The 20044-nt window shown below is 41.8% G+C and overlaps 1 protein-coding gene across 1 annotated transcript in view; it reads right to left on the bottom strand.

Annotated features, from left to right (window-relative positions):
- LOC123019840 (V-type proton ATPase subunit S1-like) overlaps positions 1-20044 on the bottom strand; it is a 57396-nt gene that overhangs the window by 24758 nt on the left and 12594 nt on the right. The window contains exons 2-5 of the mRNA XM_044422931.1: positions 15561-15690; positions 15398-15466; positions 6130-6323; positions 2648-2688 (exon numbers count right to left, since the gene is read on the bottom strand). Coding sequence (XP_044278866.1) covers positions 2648-2688; positions 6130-6323; positions 15398-15466; positions 15561-15690 — 434 coding nt within the window. The remainder of the gene's footprint in view (positions 1-2647; positions 2689-6129; positions 6324-15397; positions 15467-15560; positions 15691-20044) is intronic.

Genomic DNA, 20044 nt, shown 5'->3' on the forward strand with positions numbered 1-20044 from the left:
CTCTGTAGCCATTATAATCCATATAAATTTGGTCCTCTGTTTCAATGAAATTCCATTTGCATTGTGAAGCTGCAACTGTTGTAGAAGCAAATTCCATTGACTTCAGTGGGATATATTTCTACAAACATGAATAAGTTTGATCTATATTTGCAGAATTATTGCCACGTGCAGCATGGATCAGTGGGTGGAGAAGACAATTTGCAACTCTGTTGCAATAAATAGGAACAGCCATCCACAGCCTACAGTGCAGATACAGACCCACAATAGGCACTTGCTACCCAGATTTCCATTCACTGCCTTATCAAACAATTGAATTCCTGTGAAAGACTTTTTCCTTGTGGTGATCATCCCTGCAAAATCATCCCTGAGAGCCAGTGAGGTGTAGCGGTTAAGAGCATGGGACTGGGATTCAGAGGATCTGGGTTCTAGTCCCCGCTCGGCCATGGAGCCAACTGGGTGACTTTGGGCCAGTCACAGACTCTCAGCCCAACCTACCTCACAGGGTTGTTGTTGTGGGGATAAGATGGAGGAGGAGAATGATGTAAGCTGCCTTGAGCCCTTTGTAGGAAAAAGGCAGGATATAAATTGCAATATAAATTGCAATATAAAATGGAGATTGTTGCACTGATCAACAGTTTCAGGTTCCAGGTTTTTGCAGTCTTGGGGGTAAGACATCCACCATGTTCCCGCCCCCTCCTTGAATCTGACTTCTCTCCACTGTTGCCATCAGTTGCTGTTGCTTGTCATCCTCTTTCTCATCATTGCTATCTTCCGTTTGTCTAAGAGGCCGTCTAGTGTCCTAGCAAGCTGAATAGCCTCTGCTCAGGTAAAGGGTATGTGAGTGCTGAGCCCAAACTGAAAACTCTCCCCCAATCCTTCCTTTTCTTTCATGCTGCAGGATCTAAGAGCACTCCCATTATTTAAAGAGACAGTAACTGCAGCCTCTTCTCTGGATTTGGTCTGGCCAGCTGAATTCAGGGGGGATTTGTGATGGAAAATTTGGATTTCTTGACTCTGTGGGCTTGGCTATTCCACAGAGCCAAGAAAAGGGGGGATGCTCTGGCAGGAAGATACCACCACTTTGTGAGTACTGCAGAAGCAGCACACGCAAAGTCTCTGAGCATGTACAGAGTTCAAAGTACTTTGGGAAATTTGAGCGGCTCTGCTTCCAGCCACAGATTGGAGGCGGGCTTGCACTAGTTCTCAAAAGAAAGTCTTGAGTCTCTAGAAAACTCTCAAAAGAAATCTTGGTGTCTTACAATTAAATAAATAAATAAATAAATAAATAAATAAAGTTGTGTAACTGAGGCAAGGTTTGGGTTAAAACAAAGATCCTTTAGCACTCTCAATGAGTTGCTAGGGGATTTTTTTTTTTAGGAAGGGAATCCTTCCAAAAAGCAATGTTGTGAGCAGGTGATTGGTGTCAGCCATCCAAGAGTTTTTCCCTCTCCAATAACTTCCATTTTTCTATGCAACATGGATCTGTGTCTTATATATGTGTGTCTGTGTATAAGTTCTGAATTCTGAGTATACCATCTTGTCATTGCTGTTACCACTGAATGATTGGGAGGGAATGGATGAAATTCGGGCTGTGTATGTGTGCGCACACGTGCATGCAGCGGGAAGAATTTCTTTTCAAATCTATGAGGCTACTTTTCCCTTTTGAGTTCAACAAAGTTTTGTTTCCTTTTTTCCTTTTGCAATGTTGCCAAATATTAATGATAATGATAGTGATATTGTTGTTACTGTTGTTACTGTTGTTATTGATGGTGCTAAATTTTTTTTTTTTCCTTACAGTAGCCTAATGTTTGTTGGGGACTGAGCCCATTTGCAAGCCCCAGGATGTGGGCAGCTAAAATGGCAAGTTCTCAAAACTTCTTTCCATGAACATAAGCACGCATATGTTCATCTAAATGTTTGTTTGTGTTAACAATGGGTTGGTGCATTTTGTATCTATGGGGGAGAGTATCATCTTTGTAATAAGAAATTGTGTAAAACAGTTCTCATTGTCCAGCAGAAAGCACATTTCTCTTTAGCCTAGGCAAGCAACAGGTTTGTGCAACACCAGTTCAACAAAGGATTTCTTTTGTGTGCATTTTTGCATTGGTTGGATTGATTTCAGCAACCCAAACATTTTCTTCTTGAGACTGTGCTAAAGAGACTCAAAAAAAGAACATAGACTTTACACTTTATGTTGTGAGCCGCCCCGAGGCTTCGGCGAACGGGGCGGCATAGAAATGTTTTAATAAATAATAAATAAATCTACCCTCAGGGTGGTTCCCACTGTGGAGAGCTAGCTGGAAAGACCTACATAAGCCCTCTAACTGGGTAGCTTATCTCTCCTGACATTTCTTTACAGCATCAGAGACTTGGCAAGGCAATGCCTTGCCTCCTCCTCCTGCATCTCATCCCATCTCTTTCAAAACATGCCGTCTTTCGCAGTTAGCCTGAGAAACTGTGGACAATGATCTTGAGGGAGCACCAAAGACACCTGCCCCTCTTGGATCTCCCTGCCCTCCCATCACCTCTTCCGCAGCGTTCTCCTCTTCATAGATAAAACAGACCCTTAGAAAGTCATTGAAGAATGAGTGCCTGGACCAATCAGCACACCTACCCTTGAACAACTTATTATTTGTGTATTTCTTACCATTTTCCATTAATTCCTTTCGCGTAGAAAGTTCATTTGCTCTACATGGAAACATAAAAATTAAAATTAAAATATTGCAAAGTAGCAATGCCCCTTGCAGGTAATTTTAGAACTATTTATTGAATAGTGAAACATTTCATACTATTTTAGAGGAAAGCTAACAGAATAATATACAAAACTATAACTGAAACATGAAATTGATTTTGCTGTTTGGTTTTATTTTTAAGGACTGTACTTTCAGATAACAGAAACAACCATTCAGGGGATTCATTAAATTAATTGTCTTCCAGATGAGAGGTGAAAAATTGAACCTGCTATAAAATGCAGAGATCATTTCTTGTAGTTTGAAAAGCTGGACATTTTGTTTGTAATAGCAGAATAATTTTAGAGGTCACTTTAAAATGCTGGTGAGTGGTTTTGCTTAACTCTGAAAGCTACATGTGAAAGACTTCAAAATTGAGAATCTAAAATGGGCCCAGGGAAAGCGACAGTGGGGGCAAGGGTTTATCACCACCTCCCCTGCCGCAGTACCTCGCAGGATCACCTACTTGCTCCACAGTGGCTGAATTTACAAAATGAGACAGATGAATGAATATACCCTATCTAGGATGTATTTTTTATAATCAGCAATCATTTCCTCCCTAAGAGATCAAACATTTTCAGGTTAATTTGCTGTTGAGCAAATAAAAGAAAAAGCTAGTTAGAAACAAAGTCAATAATGGTTACGCTTCCAACAGAACAAACTATTATTGGATAAGACAGATAATCAGATCCTTGTCAGACTCAATAATTTATTCTTCCATTGAATGATTTTACTTAATAAGACTGCTGACAACACCTGTAGAACTGCCTATAATGGAAGATTGTGTTGGAAAAGCAACACAGGAATGCAGAAATTTCCATATTAGATCACAGACCAATTCTATATATACCACTGTCTTATCTTTCACAGCACTCAATGGATTTTCCCAGAAGGCCTGCTCTCCATGAATGGAGCTCAGGATCTAGTGGCATTTGGCATGAGGGCCTGTGAAAACTCTAAGAGCAAACAGTAGAGGAGAACCAAGGCTTATACACCCTTGAAAATGTGCCAGTGGAGCAGAAAAGGGCCAAATAGCTAGGGATGTACGAGCATTTAGTTTTAGTTCCCAAATAATGTGAACTTGGTTTGTTCACAAATGTGAATATGAATGCATTAGGAAAACGTTTGCACATTCTTGAGCATGTAACCTCGTTCAGAAAGCATATGCATGCACAAGTGCACGTGTGCACACATGCATTAAAATACACACTTTGAAATATAAATTTTTGAAATGCTATGAGTATTCACACTTTAGTTAATGTGTGTAAAGTGCTCACTTTTGAAAAATGTGCACAGAAATTCACTTGTTTTCTGTTCAAATGAACAGAAAAAGGTTGCAAAGGTGTGAAAAAGAGGAAAATTTTCAGCATGCAGCCAATTTAAGCTCATGTGAAAAAAGCTTTAAATGATAATTCAATAGATGGCTTTTTCTCTAAGTAAATATTAGAAAAGCAGTTTATTTTGCAAGACAGGTATGTGCAGATCCCTAAAGGATAATGCTTGTAACATCTATACTTGCCATGCATTTTTTTAATTAAGTAGGAAGTGTTAGAAGGCATACTTATCAGCACAAGATAAGATTTTAAACCAATTAATTTAAATGACACAAATAGCAAGAAACATTTTTTAGCTGCTGAGAGCAGTTCCGTGGCCACATGTAAAATTTCCTTTCTTGGAGGTTTTTAGGAGAATGCTAGATAGAAAATGTCTGATGTTCCATGGAAAGGCAATCATGACTTTGGGCTGGATTACTATTTATTTTCTGTATCTCTAAGAAGAACATGAGAATTGACAATGACACTGAATATGGACCTATTCAGAAGATGTTGATCACCACATCAAAGCAATGGTGAAAGGTTACCTTATGGTGACTTTTCACATGCAAAACTGATGGTGGGGATTAGGAAAATTGAACTTATTATAAGATAGCACAATGACAGGTGCTAAGATGCACTTCTTATATCAGTATCTTCTTTTGGTAACACTTATTTGCATGACAGTTTCCAATTTTAATGAAAAGCTGGAGATTTCATGACAACTGGCAGAAGACAGTTTGTTAAAGCTCGGCGAGTTTTACAAGCTGAACCTGTGCTGTCAGTAGTAAGCCTCACTGAAATCAGTGGAGCTGACCAGTTGGTCAAAGGAAGTTGGTTTGCCTCCAATTGCAGTCCTACCCTGTAAAACCAATTCTGAGAATCTATGAGTTGTTTGTTTGTTCTGGATGTCTGCATCTTATGAGAAAGTTCTGAACCAGATTGTTAACTCTTTTAAGTGTAAATAATAGGAGAGCAGGATATAAATTTGGGTTCTCCTTGGGGCATGGCTAAGGGGGTTGTCAGAACAAGCTCATGGACATCAACATTTACGACCACACCACTTCATGTAATTTCATAAGTTCCTTTGCTGTTTCTGTATTTTACCAATGCCTGTGAGCACTTTAGTAAGGGAAAGAGAAAATGGAAGGGAATGAAGACTGAGAATGGCACATGCTCCAGCTCTAGCTTCTAGATTAAGAAATTGTTCAGATTAAACTGGAATTATTCATTTCTATACTGCCCTGAAGCTTTCTGGGAAGTTTACAACAATGTAGAAAACAGAACAATAAAATACAATGAAAATAACATAAAACGACCACGCTAAAATAAGTTAAAGGTAATTTGAAATCGCTTTAAAATACAATAAACAGACCCAGCAAGAAAAAGAAACACCAGAATAATCTCCTCAGGCTCATGGATAACCAAGGTGATTTTTAAAGCCCCCTGCATAAAGTGCTGTTTTGATCTAGTACTGAAAAGATGGCAAATTTGGTGCCAGGCAGGTAGCAGCAAAACATGTGGGGCCAACACATAATTCAAGAGGAAATGTGCGCAAGAGACAAAATAAAGGAATGGAATGGGGAATCATTGTGCATAACTACTACTGGTTAGGCTACATCTTTCTCCTGAATGCCATAGATCAGAGGTGGGGAACCTTGTGGTGCATATCTTGTTGGCTACTTGCCATGGCAAGTGGAGCTGATAGAACCCAGAGACTAGCCATGTCAGGAGTTTCCCCATATCTGCTGTAGCTGATGGGAACTGCAGTGCCTGAACTTCATCAAGTCAGTGGACTTTATACTGAAAAGGTCCATCAGTGGATTCCATTTGGCTCATTTTACATTATTTATATAATCAGCACATCAGGCCTATAAACACTTGGCACATGTGCTACTGTTTGATGGTTTAGAATACTTCTGGAATGCTGCACTACATTGCATTGCTCAGAGGAAAGCACATTTTAAAAAAATACAAAGATTAGACTATATTTTTAAAAAACCACTAAAGTATTATAAATTTGGGAACTAATGGGAATAAGAACAGAGAGATTATGCTAGAGTTCTAGTTCAAATTATACCCCATACCTCCTTGTAGGGTGTAGATTTATCACAAATAGGTTGGGTTGGGAGGCATTCATTCTCAGCTGTGATCTATCAGGGCCTTCCACATTTACGACAGTCCAGTTCAGTGTTTCCTGGAGATAGTCTGAAAGGTGACTGACAGCATCACAGTCCACAACTGGCAAAACCAAAGATGATGATGAAGTCCTAAGCAGTGCCTGCAGTAAGCATAAAGAGCAGTTAATTATGAAGTGTGCGATTAACACAGTGGTGATTGCTTTTCATACTCTGATAGGCTTTGATTACAATCTTTTATAGCTTCCATTATGCAAAATAAACTCTGTTATTTTCAACAAGAATTTGACATGAAACTTTATTGCATAAACAACCCAGTAGTGATAATCATTGCGCTGTATAAAAGTGTTCACAATTTTCTAAATGTTTTGGAAAAATTAATCTTTTGTGTATATGTGTGAAATTGGCTGTTTAACAACCAGCTCATGGAGTGGTGGAAAATGCAATTGTGCAGTTAAGATGAAAAATAAATATTTGTTTAGAACCATTTAGCAAGTACCATACCAGCAACTTTAAGGGAAACACTCTTGCCTATTCATTATTTGATGACACTAGCACCAAATAATGAGGTGAGTGGCAGGTTTAAATTATCAAAATTAGATAGAAAGTTTGCATATTTCCAAATGTGGGTGTGAAGAAACCTTTTGGCTTCCAAATGCTAGCTGGAGGTCGGGGAGGAATCAGTGACTCCACCAGAATGGATGCACACATATACATATTCATATACACACAGGCATATACACACATGTACATGTGTCCCTTCATGCATCCTGGAAGAGTTTGCTCTTTCTTCCCTGCTAGTAGTGGCACCAAAATGTCCTGCTGGCAACAATGGCAGTGAAAGAGCTTAGGCCAAGCAAGGTCTCTGTGAGAGAGAATGGAGAGTACAAGAGGTGGGGAAAGTGCAGTGGGGAAAATTCAGTGATGTTGAGGGTACCTGGGGCCTCCAGTGAAGGTTCAGGCTTGTATTAAGACACCGTATTACAGCCACGCTATCTTGATTCACAGCTCAGTCTGTGAACTGACTCCACTGAAGCATTGTGTCTGGGCAGGTGTGCAAGGCAAGGTGCATTACTGCAAACCTGAACTCGGAAGTTGGGCAGCAGGGCCCAGGTGTTTTACTTTCTCTGGAAAGGGATGAGGTAACCCGAGCCCCAAGGCCCCTCTGGCATTGGTAGAAAGGGAAAGTGCTGCCTGTCAGTCTAAGAGAAAGTAGCAATCTGGGAGCCAAAACAAGATCCTGCTGGAACTACCTAAACACTCTCCTAGGCTTGGTGCTGCAATCTGAGCAACTCCATCCATGAGAAGAAGAAAGGACTTGCCTTGGTTACCAAATGCATGCTCCACCTTTCCATGTATATCCCTCATGCCTCACTTTATGTCACCTTTCCTTGCCCTTCACCTCACCATCAGCTTCTGCCCCTGCCTTTCTTGGTCCTTGTCTGCTGGATAAAACATTTGATGATCACCCTCTTTGTGTCCATACTTTCTGCCTTTGACCCCTTGGCTCCCTGTGTCCCTGCTTCAGAAACCAGTCACCTGTCTGCTTGGACCACATCTTTTGCCTTCAGTCCCATGACACCTCATTAGCTGAAAGGGCATTGCAACTCCATGCAAGGTCATGAAATATGGGTTGGCCCAGTCATGGCAGGCATATCGCATCCTTCTTCTAAACACATGTTCTGGCAGAGATATTCAGGTTAATGGCATCTATTATAAAGCTTATTTATAATACGAGAGGATTCTCAGAAAAACAATACTTGTGTATATGAGATCCCAATTATGGTACTTCTGATAAAGATCAAGGAATTATCAGCAAAGAGAAAGAAGATGAGCACAACAGTTGGTGCATTGTGAGAATTGTTAAGAGACTAAACTGTGTGCAAATACTGTGATCCTGTTGGAATCAGTAGGCAAGTTCCAAGTTCCAAACTGCTTAGAGAATCCTCTGGAACTATTACAGTGATATACAGGTTTAATAATAATAAATACATTCAACCACCTCATTACACAAATATTCAGTTTTAGTGGGCAAGCAATTTTTTTAATTCCAACATTACCTAGTCAAAAAATTCAGAGCTGAATATGCCATGCCTCTCAGTCAAATGTCTTGCAAGACATGAATTCATCCTTCCATAGCCAGCCTCCTTAGAACGTAAGTGGTTACCAGCCAGTAAATTATGCGGGTAAGAGTCATGCCTCACGAATATAAATGTGTGGATTCTACGAAACTATGGTTAGTATCTATTTGCACTGAACATGCACAGCAATGGCCAAGAGGCAGTTCTTACTGAAAGAACGTAGCCCTTTTTGTAATGTGAAAACCACACAGGCAAGTCCAGAGTGCAAACTGTTGTTGGTAGAGGACTGTTTGTCATTTTGTTATGTTTTGATGGGGCAAACAAGCATCTTTAAGGATGCAACTATGCTAAATCTCTGCGAAAGTCAACATAGCAGGCTAACTTGCTGATGGAAAATATTGTTTCAAGTAAATCAGCACGTAATAATGAATTTGTGGAACTGGTGATGCCTTCGTTCACTGTATTATTGTTCACTTCTGTTATGTTCTAAATTTGAGACTAATTTCTTTTCTGACTCATCCTCTGACATCAGCAACTGTGACATGCTGTCTCTTAACTGTTATACTAGCTCATTTATCCTGCTACTGCTATTCCTTTAGGCTTCCTCTTTTCTGACCAGCTGTACTTCCGTGACTTTTCCCATCTCCTTCTCTGTTGCCCGTGCCCTTTATGAATTCAACACAACCCATTTTTACTCATGTTGGACAATTAACAAGGTTGACAAAAGTTTCGCTGTATTACTAACAGCAGAGCAGAGCAAAATGACTGCTATATCAGGCACTGTCATGTTCCTAGCCCCAAAGTGTCCAGAGGTGGGGCTTGAAGCAGCAACACGTCTGAAGAGGAGTTGACAGATCCACTCCTTGGCCCTTCCCAGGTTTTTAAGACTCCTTGCCCTAGATTTTGCACTCTGCCCCCTGAATTCCGAGCAGGTACTACTGCCCAAGAAATTGGCCCCAGGAGGACCCTACTTAGCATTTCCCACTAGCTTTTCCCTGCCTAGGATGAGCTAATGACTAAAGAAAAAGGTCCTGGCTCTTTGAGCTGGCTTGATGAAGCATTTGGGGTGCTTTCAGACTTTCTGAACCAGACTATGAATGCTGGCAGTGGCTCCAGGCCATTGCCAAGATAACTGGCTGTCTTGAGATTCTAAATCAGCACCTTCAGTCCTGCCATGGTCCTGTCTATTGCTCTGCAGCAGAGTGGCTCCAGCCTACAGCTTTGCCTCCCACCACCTTGCCTGGTCTTTTTCCTTCCCATCAGAATCTGGAATGGATCAGGACAGGATATGTCAATACTGCCATGTAATCACTAAGTTCTCTTTAGCTGAGGTCCCCAAGGCACAGACTACTTTTAGCAGAACCTGGAGTATGGGGGAGTGAGGTATTGATGGTCCTCTGTGAGCTACAGAAAGGTCTATGCTTAGAACGCACTGCTTCACTGTACTCCAGAATGCTGGAGTACTACTAGGACATGGTGGTGACACGGAGAAAGCAAGGAGAGTTGAGTTCTCCTGGCTTCCTCTGACAAGTCACTCCACAATCTTCTTTGCATATGTATGTATGAAAGCAGATTCTGTCTCACCTCTTTTGTCCAGGCGTAGCAAGAAAAAGGTGATCAGATCCAGTGCTGATCTGAATGTACATCACAGTGGTTGTCTGAGTGTCATTGGACCTGCTGGAAGAATCTTTCCATGCCAATAAGAATGTTTATCCCACCCAGGGTTCTAGTCACACACAACATGTCCACGTACAATGAGAGTTGCCTTGATGAGTCTCCCTTTTACCCACAGAGAAGCCATTTGAAGTATGTAAGATACGTGTTCATTTTGCAGCATACAGAGTCATTAGCATCATTTGTGAAGAGTAAATCAAACAACCATCTGTTTCCTCTTAGGTGATACTTGTTTGAGCATCATCATGATAATCAAGAGGAAAATTAGAGTAGCTACTGTTCTCGATGCCTTTGGTTTAGATTGCTTATTATGTGTTCTTTAAATGTGTAACACATGTCCTATTGCTGGAACGAGAATCCATACACCAATCATTCAGTCAGCTCCAGCAAAAAGTACTTTACTTGGCTGATAAAAGAGTGATGGATGCTTCTAAACTGAAGCAACCCTTCAAACCTGAAAGGGCATAGCAACTTCTATGGTAGCAAAAAAGTATTGAAACAGGAGGTTCCTCATTTCCCATAAACTTCTTTTTCATAAAGTTTTGCCTTTAAAGGATTCATTTAGCTTCCTTACAATGCAACAACTGGGGATAGTTAGGATGAAAATCTACAGCACATTCCATCTAGTCATTGCCTTAGAAAAATTATGCATTTCAAATACAGTCTTCCTTGATTCATTTTCCCCCAGGCTAAACATTGCTATACTTTCTCCTATCCAAGAAACTGCAATGCTCTTTTGCAGAAACATTCCTTCTCCAAAAGGTATTAGGTAGCAATTCAGTGCAATATTAACAGGCAGCAAGATAGCAAAAGGCTGGGAGAGTACAGGAGTACAAGCAACAGTAAAGCACTTGGACCCAAGCCAGGATTTTTCAGCAACTTGGACTAGGGCTACCACTTGGCCACTGATTTATTTGGTTGCAAGTATAGGTGTGATTGAAATAGATTCACTTATAAAGGGCAGGAGGAAGGCCATTCACGCATCACAGCATTCACTGTTTTATAAGGAAGGTACAAAGGTGATTTGGAGATAGGCAGGGGCAGTCCAAAGTACAAAAGTGCCTTAGAGATAGGGAGTCTTACGTTGACAGCACAATCAGATACGTAATCAGCACTGCACACAGCTGGCTTTTTCTGAATTTTGCTGTGGACAGGAAAGGGATGCGTAATGTTTGAGAGGAATGTAAGGCCAGGCTCAGCAGGTAGAGTAGTCGTCTCTCCCCCACCCTCGTGAATTCACACTTGAGGTGTGGCCAAGCAACAGTATTTATTTTAATTAAGAGACAATAGCAGCAGCAGCAGCAGCAGCAGCAAAAGCATAATGACATAGGCAAAAGAAATCTCAAGCAGAAACTTCCCACTTCCTCCCTCCACCAAAAATCTAGATTATAGATGTGATTACAAATGTATGTCATTTGCCTTTCTCCTGTTTAATCCAAGATGCAAATGAGGATAGGCACTGAAAAACCAAACAACATGAGTGTTGCAGTACATGCTCCATAATTATTGAAATTATGTACATCCTGCCTGGGTTGGCCCATACTGTATAGTTTAATGACTCTGATAGGCAAATGTGCAGTTGTCGGATGACTGCATATAAGATAAAAAGCGAAAACTCATCTTCTTTCAAGGAAAAAAATACAAAATGCAGAACCCTGATGGATCAAAAGCCTCAGACCTGGCTGCAGGCACTAAACAGGTTCGGCTATGTGACCAGCTGTTTGGATCCTTGGGAATCAATAGCCACATGTGCGCTACCTGTTCACTGCCAGTTCAGAATGGAAGGGATTTCCACAGTGGTATGCCATTTGTCTTACATAGGCAGCTCATTAAGTGGTCAAGTGCCGAAGAAAGATCTTGTGCCACCCTTGAAGGCCCACTGTGATGACTTTGCCAAGCATTTCAGGGAGAAAATCGCTCAGATTCGCCACGAGCTTGACTCTGCTATTGAATCAGATTGTACTGGGGAGACGCCATTGACACCGTTGAGTCCACAATTAATGGATGAATTTCAGTTGTTGCAGCCTGATGATGTGGACAAGGTGCTTGGACAAGTACGTCCTACCACTTGCTTACTAGACCCATGCCCATCTTGGCTACTTAAGAAAGCCAAGGATGGGATTGGGACCTGGATCCTGGAGGTGGTCAACGCCTCTTTAAGAGACGGCCTGGTACCTGCCCCTTTAAAGGAGGCGGTAGTCCGGCCAGTCCTAAAGAAGGTATCCCTGGATCCAGAGGTGGCCGCCAATTATAGACTGGTGGCCAACATCCCGTTCCTGGGCAAGGTGCTAGAGCGGGTGGTGGCAGGACAACTCCAAGCACTCTTGGATGAATGATTATCTGGACCCATTTCAGTCCGGCTTCAGACCTGGGTATGGCACTGAATCTGCCTTGGTCACCCTGTACGATGACCTGTGCAGGGAGAGAGACAGGGGGATTGCGTCCCTGTTAGTTCTCCTGGACCTCTCAGCAGCTTTCGATACCATCAACAATGGTATCCTTCTGAATAGGCTAGCAGGATTGGGAGTTGGAGGCACCACGTGGCGGTGGTTCCACTCCTATCTCAATGGCCAATTTCAGAAGGTGGTGCTGGGGGACTATGGCTCTGTGCCATGGCAGTTACGCCATGGAGTTCCGCAGGGGTCCATTTTGTCCCCTTTGCTATTTAACATCTACATGAAACCGCTGGGAGAGGTCATCAGGAGGTGTGGGCTGCGGAATCATCAGTACGCTGATGATACCCAGCTCTACCTCTCGTTTTCCACCAATCCAGATGAGGCAGTGGCTGTGCTGAACCGGTGCCTGGCCGAGGTAATGGGCTGGATGAGGGCCAATAAACTGAAGCTCAATCCAGACAAGACGGAGGTCCTGTTGGTGGGTGGCTAGGGCCTCAGGATGGAGGACTTGGGCCTTGTTCTAAATGGGGTTGCTCTCCCTCTGAGGGACAGGGTTCGCAGCTTAGGAGTGCTCCGCAACCCTGAGCTGTCTCTAGAAGCTCAGGTGATGGCGGTGGTGAGGAGCGCCTTCCTTCAGCTTTGGCTGATACATCAGCTGCGTCCTTTCCTGGAGAACGACTGCCTGGCAACAGTGACACACGCACTGGTAACTTCCCGATTAGATTTCTGTAATGTGCTCTACGTGGGGCTACCCTTGAAGACAGTCCGGATACTTCAATTGGTGCAGAATAGAGCTGCCAGGTTGCTGACGGGGACTGGGCGTTGTTCTAATATAACCCCAGTTCTCCGTCAGCTCCACTGGCTCCCGATTGAAGTGCAGGCCCAATTCAAGGTGTTGGTTATGACCTATAAAGCCATAAACAGCTTGGGACCTGGATATCTAAAGGAACACTTGCGCCCATATATGCCCTCCCGTCCCTTGAGATCAGCAATGGATGCCCTTCTCCGGGAACCCTCTGTGAATATTAGGAGGGTGAGTACCCGGAGGAAGGCTTTCTCTGCGGTGGCGCCCCACCTATGGAATGCGCTCCCCAGAGAGGCCCGCCTGGCGCCGTCGTTATTTGTTTTTCGGCGCCAGTCTAAGACCTTTTTATTTAAAACTTATTTTAATTGCTAAATTATTGTATTAATTAGGATTTTAAAATTTTTAGCCGAGAATGCACTGGGGTTTTTTAAATGTTGTTTTTTTTCTTTTAAATTGTTATTATTATTTATGCATGTTTTTATGTATTCTTTGTGAGCTGCCCCGAGGCTTTGTTGTGATGGGGGTGGCATAGAAATGTTTTAAATAAATAAATAAATATTTTTGCATTTTAGAATACTTATTTTCCTAGTAAATAAATATATTGTGTATAGTAGATACTGCAAAATTGCAGATAGATTAAGGGACATTTCTACCATCATAAAGGGAGGATACACTGTACATAGTTTGTTACATGTGACTCTCTTTTGGTGTGAAAATGGGTGGGGGTGGAATCTCTAACTGCTTCTTGTTGAGATCCATTTATTTATTTTATTTTATTTTATTTGCCCTTTTGGTCTCTATTGGGGAGCAATTTTTGGACTTTGTTCTGTGCTTCTGAGGGCTTGGGAACAGCTAAAAGCACCCACACTTTAAAGGGAAACCCTGGATAACAGGTGGCTTACAAAACATTGGGTCCTTTTAAAGGGGACCTTTTTGAATAGGAATTCGGTGTATTTAGACTGCACATACCACTGACTATGACCCAGTCCAACACCCCTCCGTCTCAATCCAAACCCCCTTTGCTTTAGCGCAAATGAAATTAACATTTTAAAAATGTCTTATCCATCAACAGGAATACATGTTCTATACGCACACAGAAGAAATTCACAGGAATAGGCCTCTACACTGTTTTAAAAAGCCAACACACATAAGAGAATGAAGTTTAAAAGCATGCAATTGTCAGTATTGAATAGTGCAACCCAGAGGAGTTGGACATATCATAACTTTTAAAGCATAAAACAAATATGAATTGGTACAAACTGTTAGAATATAGACTCAGGTTTTGATTCACATACGATTCAATTAAGCTATCATGGTGCGTGAGAGATGGGGAGGGACACATTGTCTTGAATTCTGCAGGACACTGATCATGGTGAGCATGGAACAGAAGGTGATAGTTAAATGGAACAAAAATGTGACTTTACATGGCATACTATACACTACTATCCCTTCCTTTTTCTTTACTTTTCTTCCCTACCTTTAAGCTTTCTTTCTTGCCAGCCTAATAAGTTTTTTTTCACCCACACATTTTCCCATTCATTAGGCCTGGGGATTATAATTGATAATAGTGATTTGCCTGACTAGTTTGCTACTGGTGGCAGGAATTAATAATGAAGAGTCATTTAAAATTCTTACTTAAATAAAACAGGAATTTTAAAGAGATACGTCCAAAAAAACCCAGTTCTCAAATGCTTGATCCAACCCTCCCAATCCAATTGAAAGGAAGGTTTTCAATTACAAAACGTCTCAAGTGCTTAACTACGTGCATGTATATGTAAACACAGGTAATACAGAAAAAATGTTTAACAAACACATGCTTTTCCATATGCAACAGGAAGAGGGGAAAAATTTGTTGGAAGAATAAATGTACTAAGAGAATAATGTCTCGGTTTTGAAAAAAAAACAGCCCCAGAAGACTGGTTCTGGAAAACCATTATTTTTCACACATTATCAGTTACACTGGTAAGTGAACTCCTTGAAAACAGCTTGGTAACTGAGAACGATTCGTTCCCTAATTTCCATTGCTGGAGATCAATATACAGAAGAAACTAAATCCTGATTAACTTCAAACACTTTCCTGGAAGCTGTAAAGGAAGTTACGGCCACTTAAGTTTATTTTATGTCAATCTCGTTATTGAGTTTAGAAGAGCCCGCAACCTGTTACCGGAATTGCAACGTCTCTGTCACTCCTTTCAGGCATCCTTTTTGGTTTTGTTTTTGAAAACTGCTGGGAAGGCACCATATGGGATGGTTATGCTTGCCTGAACATTGCGAAATGGTGCCTCATTTCCAGAAGAGTCAGTGTAACGTGTGAAGTCATCCACGCTAAGCTGAAAAACAAAAATATAACGGAGGTCACAGTGGGGGCACATCTCAGCTCATTACACACAAGCTGCACTCTGCAGGGAAATTGCCAATACCTACCATATCTTGAAGAAACAAGACAAGGTTTCTTGAATCCGAAGAAACAACAGGATGTCGCAGTAACGTATGCAATTCATGCTCTGAGATGAAATGCCCTTCATGTAAAGTACTCGCCAAACCTTGGAGAGAGCTAAATAAATAAGTAATAAATAAATGTGATGCCTTCTTTCTTTATTACAGGAAAGAATACTTGCAAAATTTCATACAGAGTTGGGATGCATTCTCAGGGAAATAAATTTAAATCTCAGGTAATCACTAGTCCCAAATGAGCACCTCTGAATTATAGATCTAGAACTTCTGTAGCAGTATGATTTTCAAAAGCCATTTAACCTCCACCCCCCACCAACATCATTCTGAAATAACAGACATTACATAACGGGTAAGCACCACCACAGCCTCTATACAGTCCAGCAAAAAAAGGTATTCTTTCTCCCATGGGTCTCCTCTTTTTTTCCAGAATGTTTCTATTTGTCCTGGAAATTACAAATAGAAACAAGTGCCACATCTTTATTACTGGTTCACATTCCTTGGCACTAGTCAGATATCCATTTTTTTATCTTTCAAGAACTGACAACCCCCAAAAGTTTATGTATGTAAGCATATTTATTTCATCAATTCATTTCATTTTTATACCACCCAAGAAATGAAGCTCACTGGGCAGGTTGCAAATTAAAGCTGTAACAATCTCCCCAGGATCCTGATACACAGGCTGGATTTGTACTGATTAGTATTATTAACATTAGCATTAGCATGGGAACAGCAGGTACAATGCAGATTCCCAGCCTGAACTTGCTCACTTCAAGGACACGTTATGTCTGCATAGCTGGGGCTACAGCAGGTTGAACAGTCCGGGTCGCTTTCCCCATTCAAAGGCTCCTTATTGCACTGAGGATTCTGCATTGATCACGTGACTGGACTCAATGACTTTTGAGGGACCTTCCTAATCTAACTTTCAATAATTCCATGATTCTAATGGAGAGTAACATGATTAAAGTGGGCTTGTTACATGAGAAGACCTGTGGACACAAATGCATGTAGAATTTAATAAATAAGCTTTGTTTCTGTGGGTAAAATTGTTCCAAGGGCCTTGTGGTCAGGCTCCATAGAGGTAGCTTCTCATGACTGTGTGTTTTACGGGCTTCCCTGCAAAAAGGGGCAGCCAGGGAATTAGCAGAGTGGTCCTGCTTTTTGCTGATCCCCCCCTTTTGCTAAGTCTGCATCAGCACCCTGCCTCCTGTCCCAGCGGCCCCCTCTAAATCAGGAGATGAGGGGACCTGATCAGTCCCCTCATCTTCTCTGCTATGCTTCAGGGCATGAGTCCTGTTTGCATAGCAGGGACCGCTAGATACCTGCAGGGATCTGGACTTGGCTTGCAATCATGTCTGTCCTTCCTCCTCCCTGCAGTGTCTTGTGGATACTGCCTAGAGGACTGAGAGGGAAGAAGATGGTGGGAAGGAAGGGCGTTGCCACCATGAGCCTGATTATCTGTCAGCCACACTGAAGTAAAAGAAAACTGCAAACTGTGGTAACTAGGCAGGGTAGCTTGTCATGACCTGTGAACCTACCCAAAGAGTGTGATGTCACCCTTTTGAAGAAATTTTCTTGCTAGTTCTTTTCATATTTATTCCAGACATGTTTCATTTACTGTTGAGCTAATTTGTTTGTGTTTTGAAAGCCACATTAAATTGCATGTTTAAACCCCAAGAGATCAGAAATTTCTTTAGAGCTATGCCTAGAACTTTTAGAAAAATAAGTCTCTGCTCTCACAAAAATCTGAGTAACAGTCAATAAATAAAGTTGCAAGAACTCACAAGGGAAAGCCTTAGCAATTGCTTGTTATCTCTTGTTAATTTAAGACAATGTTTGAGCATTATAAAACTGGTAAAGCTACATAGACTGTGGCGCCCCTGCATTTCCTTTTGCATTTTGCTTAATAAATATAGCTAACATATATTTAAATCTACCTACACATGGATGGGTTTCTAGCACAACAGTGAAAACAGGAAATAAAACACTGTTACTTTCACCTCACTTCTCAAGCAGAGAGATGTTTCAGGGCTTCAATGCTTACCTGGCTTTGATTTCCTTTGGGAGACCTATTAGACTGTTCTAATATGTGTGTTTATTTACAATATACACATCTAATATATTATTATCACTACTATTTTTATTAAATACATTTTTATTGCTTATTGTATTTAAAAGTATCTATAATTGTAAGCCTTCCAGAGACAACAGTAATGGATGGCCTACAAATTTTCTAAATAAATAAATAAATAAATAAATAAACAAACAGGTTAATCTCTACATGGTTTAAATACACTTATCAAATATATCAAAAGAAATCTAAATATAGATTTATTGATTTATTATTGACTAGATTTATATCCTGGGCTCCAAGATCACTGCAGACGGGGACTGCAGCCAAGAAATTAAAAGACGCTTGCTCCTGGGGAGGAAGGCTATGGCAAATCTAGACAGCATGCTAAAAAGCAGAGACATCACCCTGCCAACAAAAGTGCGTATAGTCAAGGCTATGGTTTTCCCAGTTGCAATGTATGGCTGTGAAAGCTGGACCATAAGGAAGGCTGAGCGCCAAAGAACTGAGGCCTTTGAATTGTGGTGCTGGAGGAGACTCCTGTGAGTCCCCTGGACCGCAAGGTGATCAAACCAGTCAGTCCTAGAGGAGATCAACCCTGACTGCTCTTTAGAAGGCCAGATACTGAAGATGAAACTCAAATACTTTGGCCACCTAATGAGAAGGAAGGACTCCCTGGAGAAGAGCCTAATGCTGGGAACAATAGATGGCAAAAGAAGAAGGGGACGGCAGAGGGTGAGGTGGCTAGATGGAGTCCCTGAGGCAGCTGGTGTGAGCGTAAGTGGGCTGCGAGGGATGGTGGAGGACAGGAAGGCCTGGAGGAGTGTTGTCCATGGGGTCATGATGGGTCGGATATGACTTCGCGACTAACAACAACAGATTTATATCCTGCCTTTTTCTTGCAAACAGTTCAATGCAGTTTACAACATTCTCCTTTTCCTGCTCTTAGTCTTATCCCCACACAACAACCCTGTGAGGTAGGTTGGGTGGGGAGTGTGTGACTGGTCCAAGGTCACCCAGTTGGCTCCATGGCTGAGTGGGGACTAGAACCCAGATTGCCTGAGATCCAGCCCCACACTCTTAACCACTATACCACACTGCTATACACAGATGCAGAAACATTTATAAAACATTAAAACAAATCCTCATAATACCATAATTAATAAACGCACATGATGGAGACTCAGCTTAAGCTCTCAGATAGCCAGTCACCAGAGAGACATCAAGCATTCTAAAAAGCTTCCAGAGCCCAAACTCAGCTTTATGCCTCTTTCTCTGACTCAGTTCAAACTGCAGTTCAGTCCTCCCTTCTTTTCCACAGAAGCTGGACTTGCCTTGGCTACAAGGAGAATAAAGGACAAGTCAGCTCCTCCAACCATCCCCTAGTCTTGGACTATCTTAACGGCCAGGAAGAATCACCTCTTGCCTCAAAACCTGACTCACCCTTTTGTCCTTTCTTAGTTGACCAGGTATTGCCCAAGGCAATTCCCACTGACAGCCAAGGCCAGTCTAAGACATTTTGCTGCCTGGAATGGTCAATAGCATCTTTCCTAGTCCAGGTGCATACAAGATCAAGGCAAGAGATGAGGCAGAGAACCCCCAGAAGGGTCTCTTGCAGAGTCTGGCAATAAAACCACAAATATACGCATGCTTGACACCCAGAATTAATATTATTTATTATTTAGTATATGGTGGTGGAACAAGGATGGTATATAAAAGCAATAAATAAACCAGCCAGCCAGGAGTCTACAATGTTACCACACAGTAGAAGTTTGGTTGCCTACAAAGTGCTAGGTTGTGCTTTTCACACATTATCCAGTGTGCACCAGAGGGGGCGAACTAACTCCACACACATACAAGCCAGCTGCTGTCCGGGTTTTTGTCAGCTCTTCATGGTTTCTTCTGCCTTGTCTTACATTCAGGCAGGTCCAGCACCGGCTTCCACTTCTGAGGAACGCAACTAGCCTTTTTCCCACCGAAGTGGTACCCATTTATTTACTCTCCTATTGCTTGCTTTCGAACTGCTGGTTGGGCAGGAGCTAAAGGCACATGAAGGTAGCTCACTCTGTCACGCGATGCAGGGTTTGAACTGCCAGAGTATCTGGTATTTCTAGTCAACACATCCAGGGTCATTAGGCCTCTACGTCTCCACACCCAGAATAAATTGCCTGTGACTGCTATCTCACTCTACCTAGGGAAGGCCAGCCCTGGTGATAGACTTGCACAAAAATTGGAGAGGACACCTGGAAGAATGCTTTGCAATGCTGCTAAGAGGAGGTTGTTCCTTTTACTGGCAAGTGCCAATTCTGGTATGTTGTCTTTTCACCTTCCTGGAAGGAAGAAAGGAAGGAAGGAAGGAAGCAGTCTTTCATTGAGGTCTTGAGGT

This window comes from Varanus komodoensis, unplaced genomic scaffold (genome assembly GCF_004798865.1).
Source record: "Varanus komodoensis strain SLA01 unplaced genomic scaffold, ASM479886v1 scaffold13_1, whole genome shotgun sequence".
NCBI classification, from domain to species: Eukaryota; Metazoa; Chordata; class Lepidosauria; order Squamata; family Varanidae; genus Varanus; species Varanus komodoensis.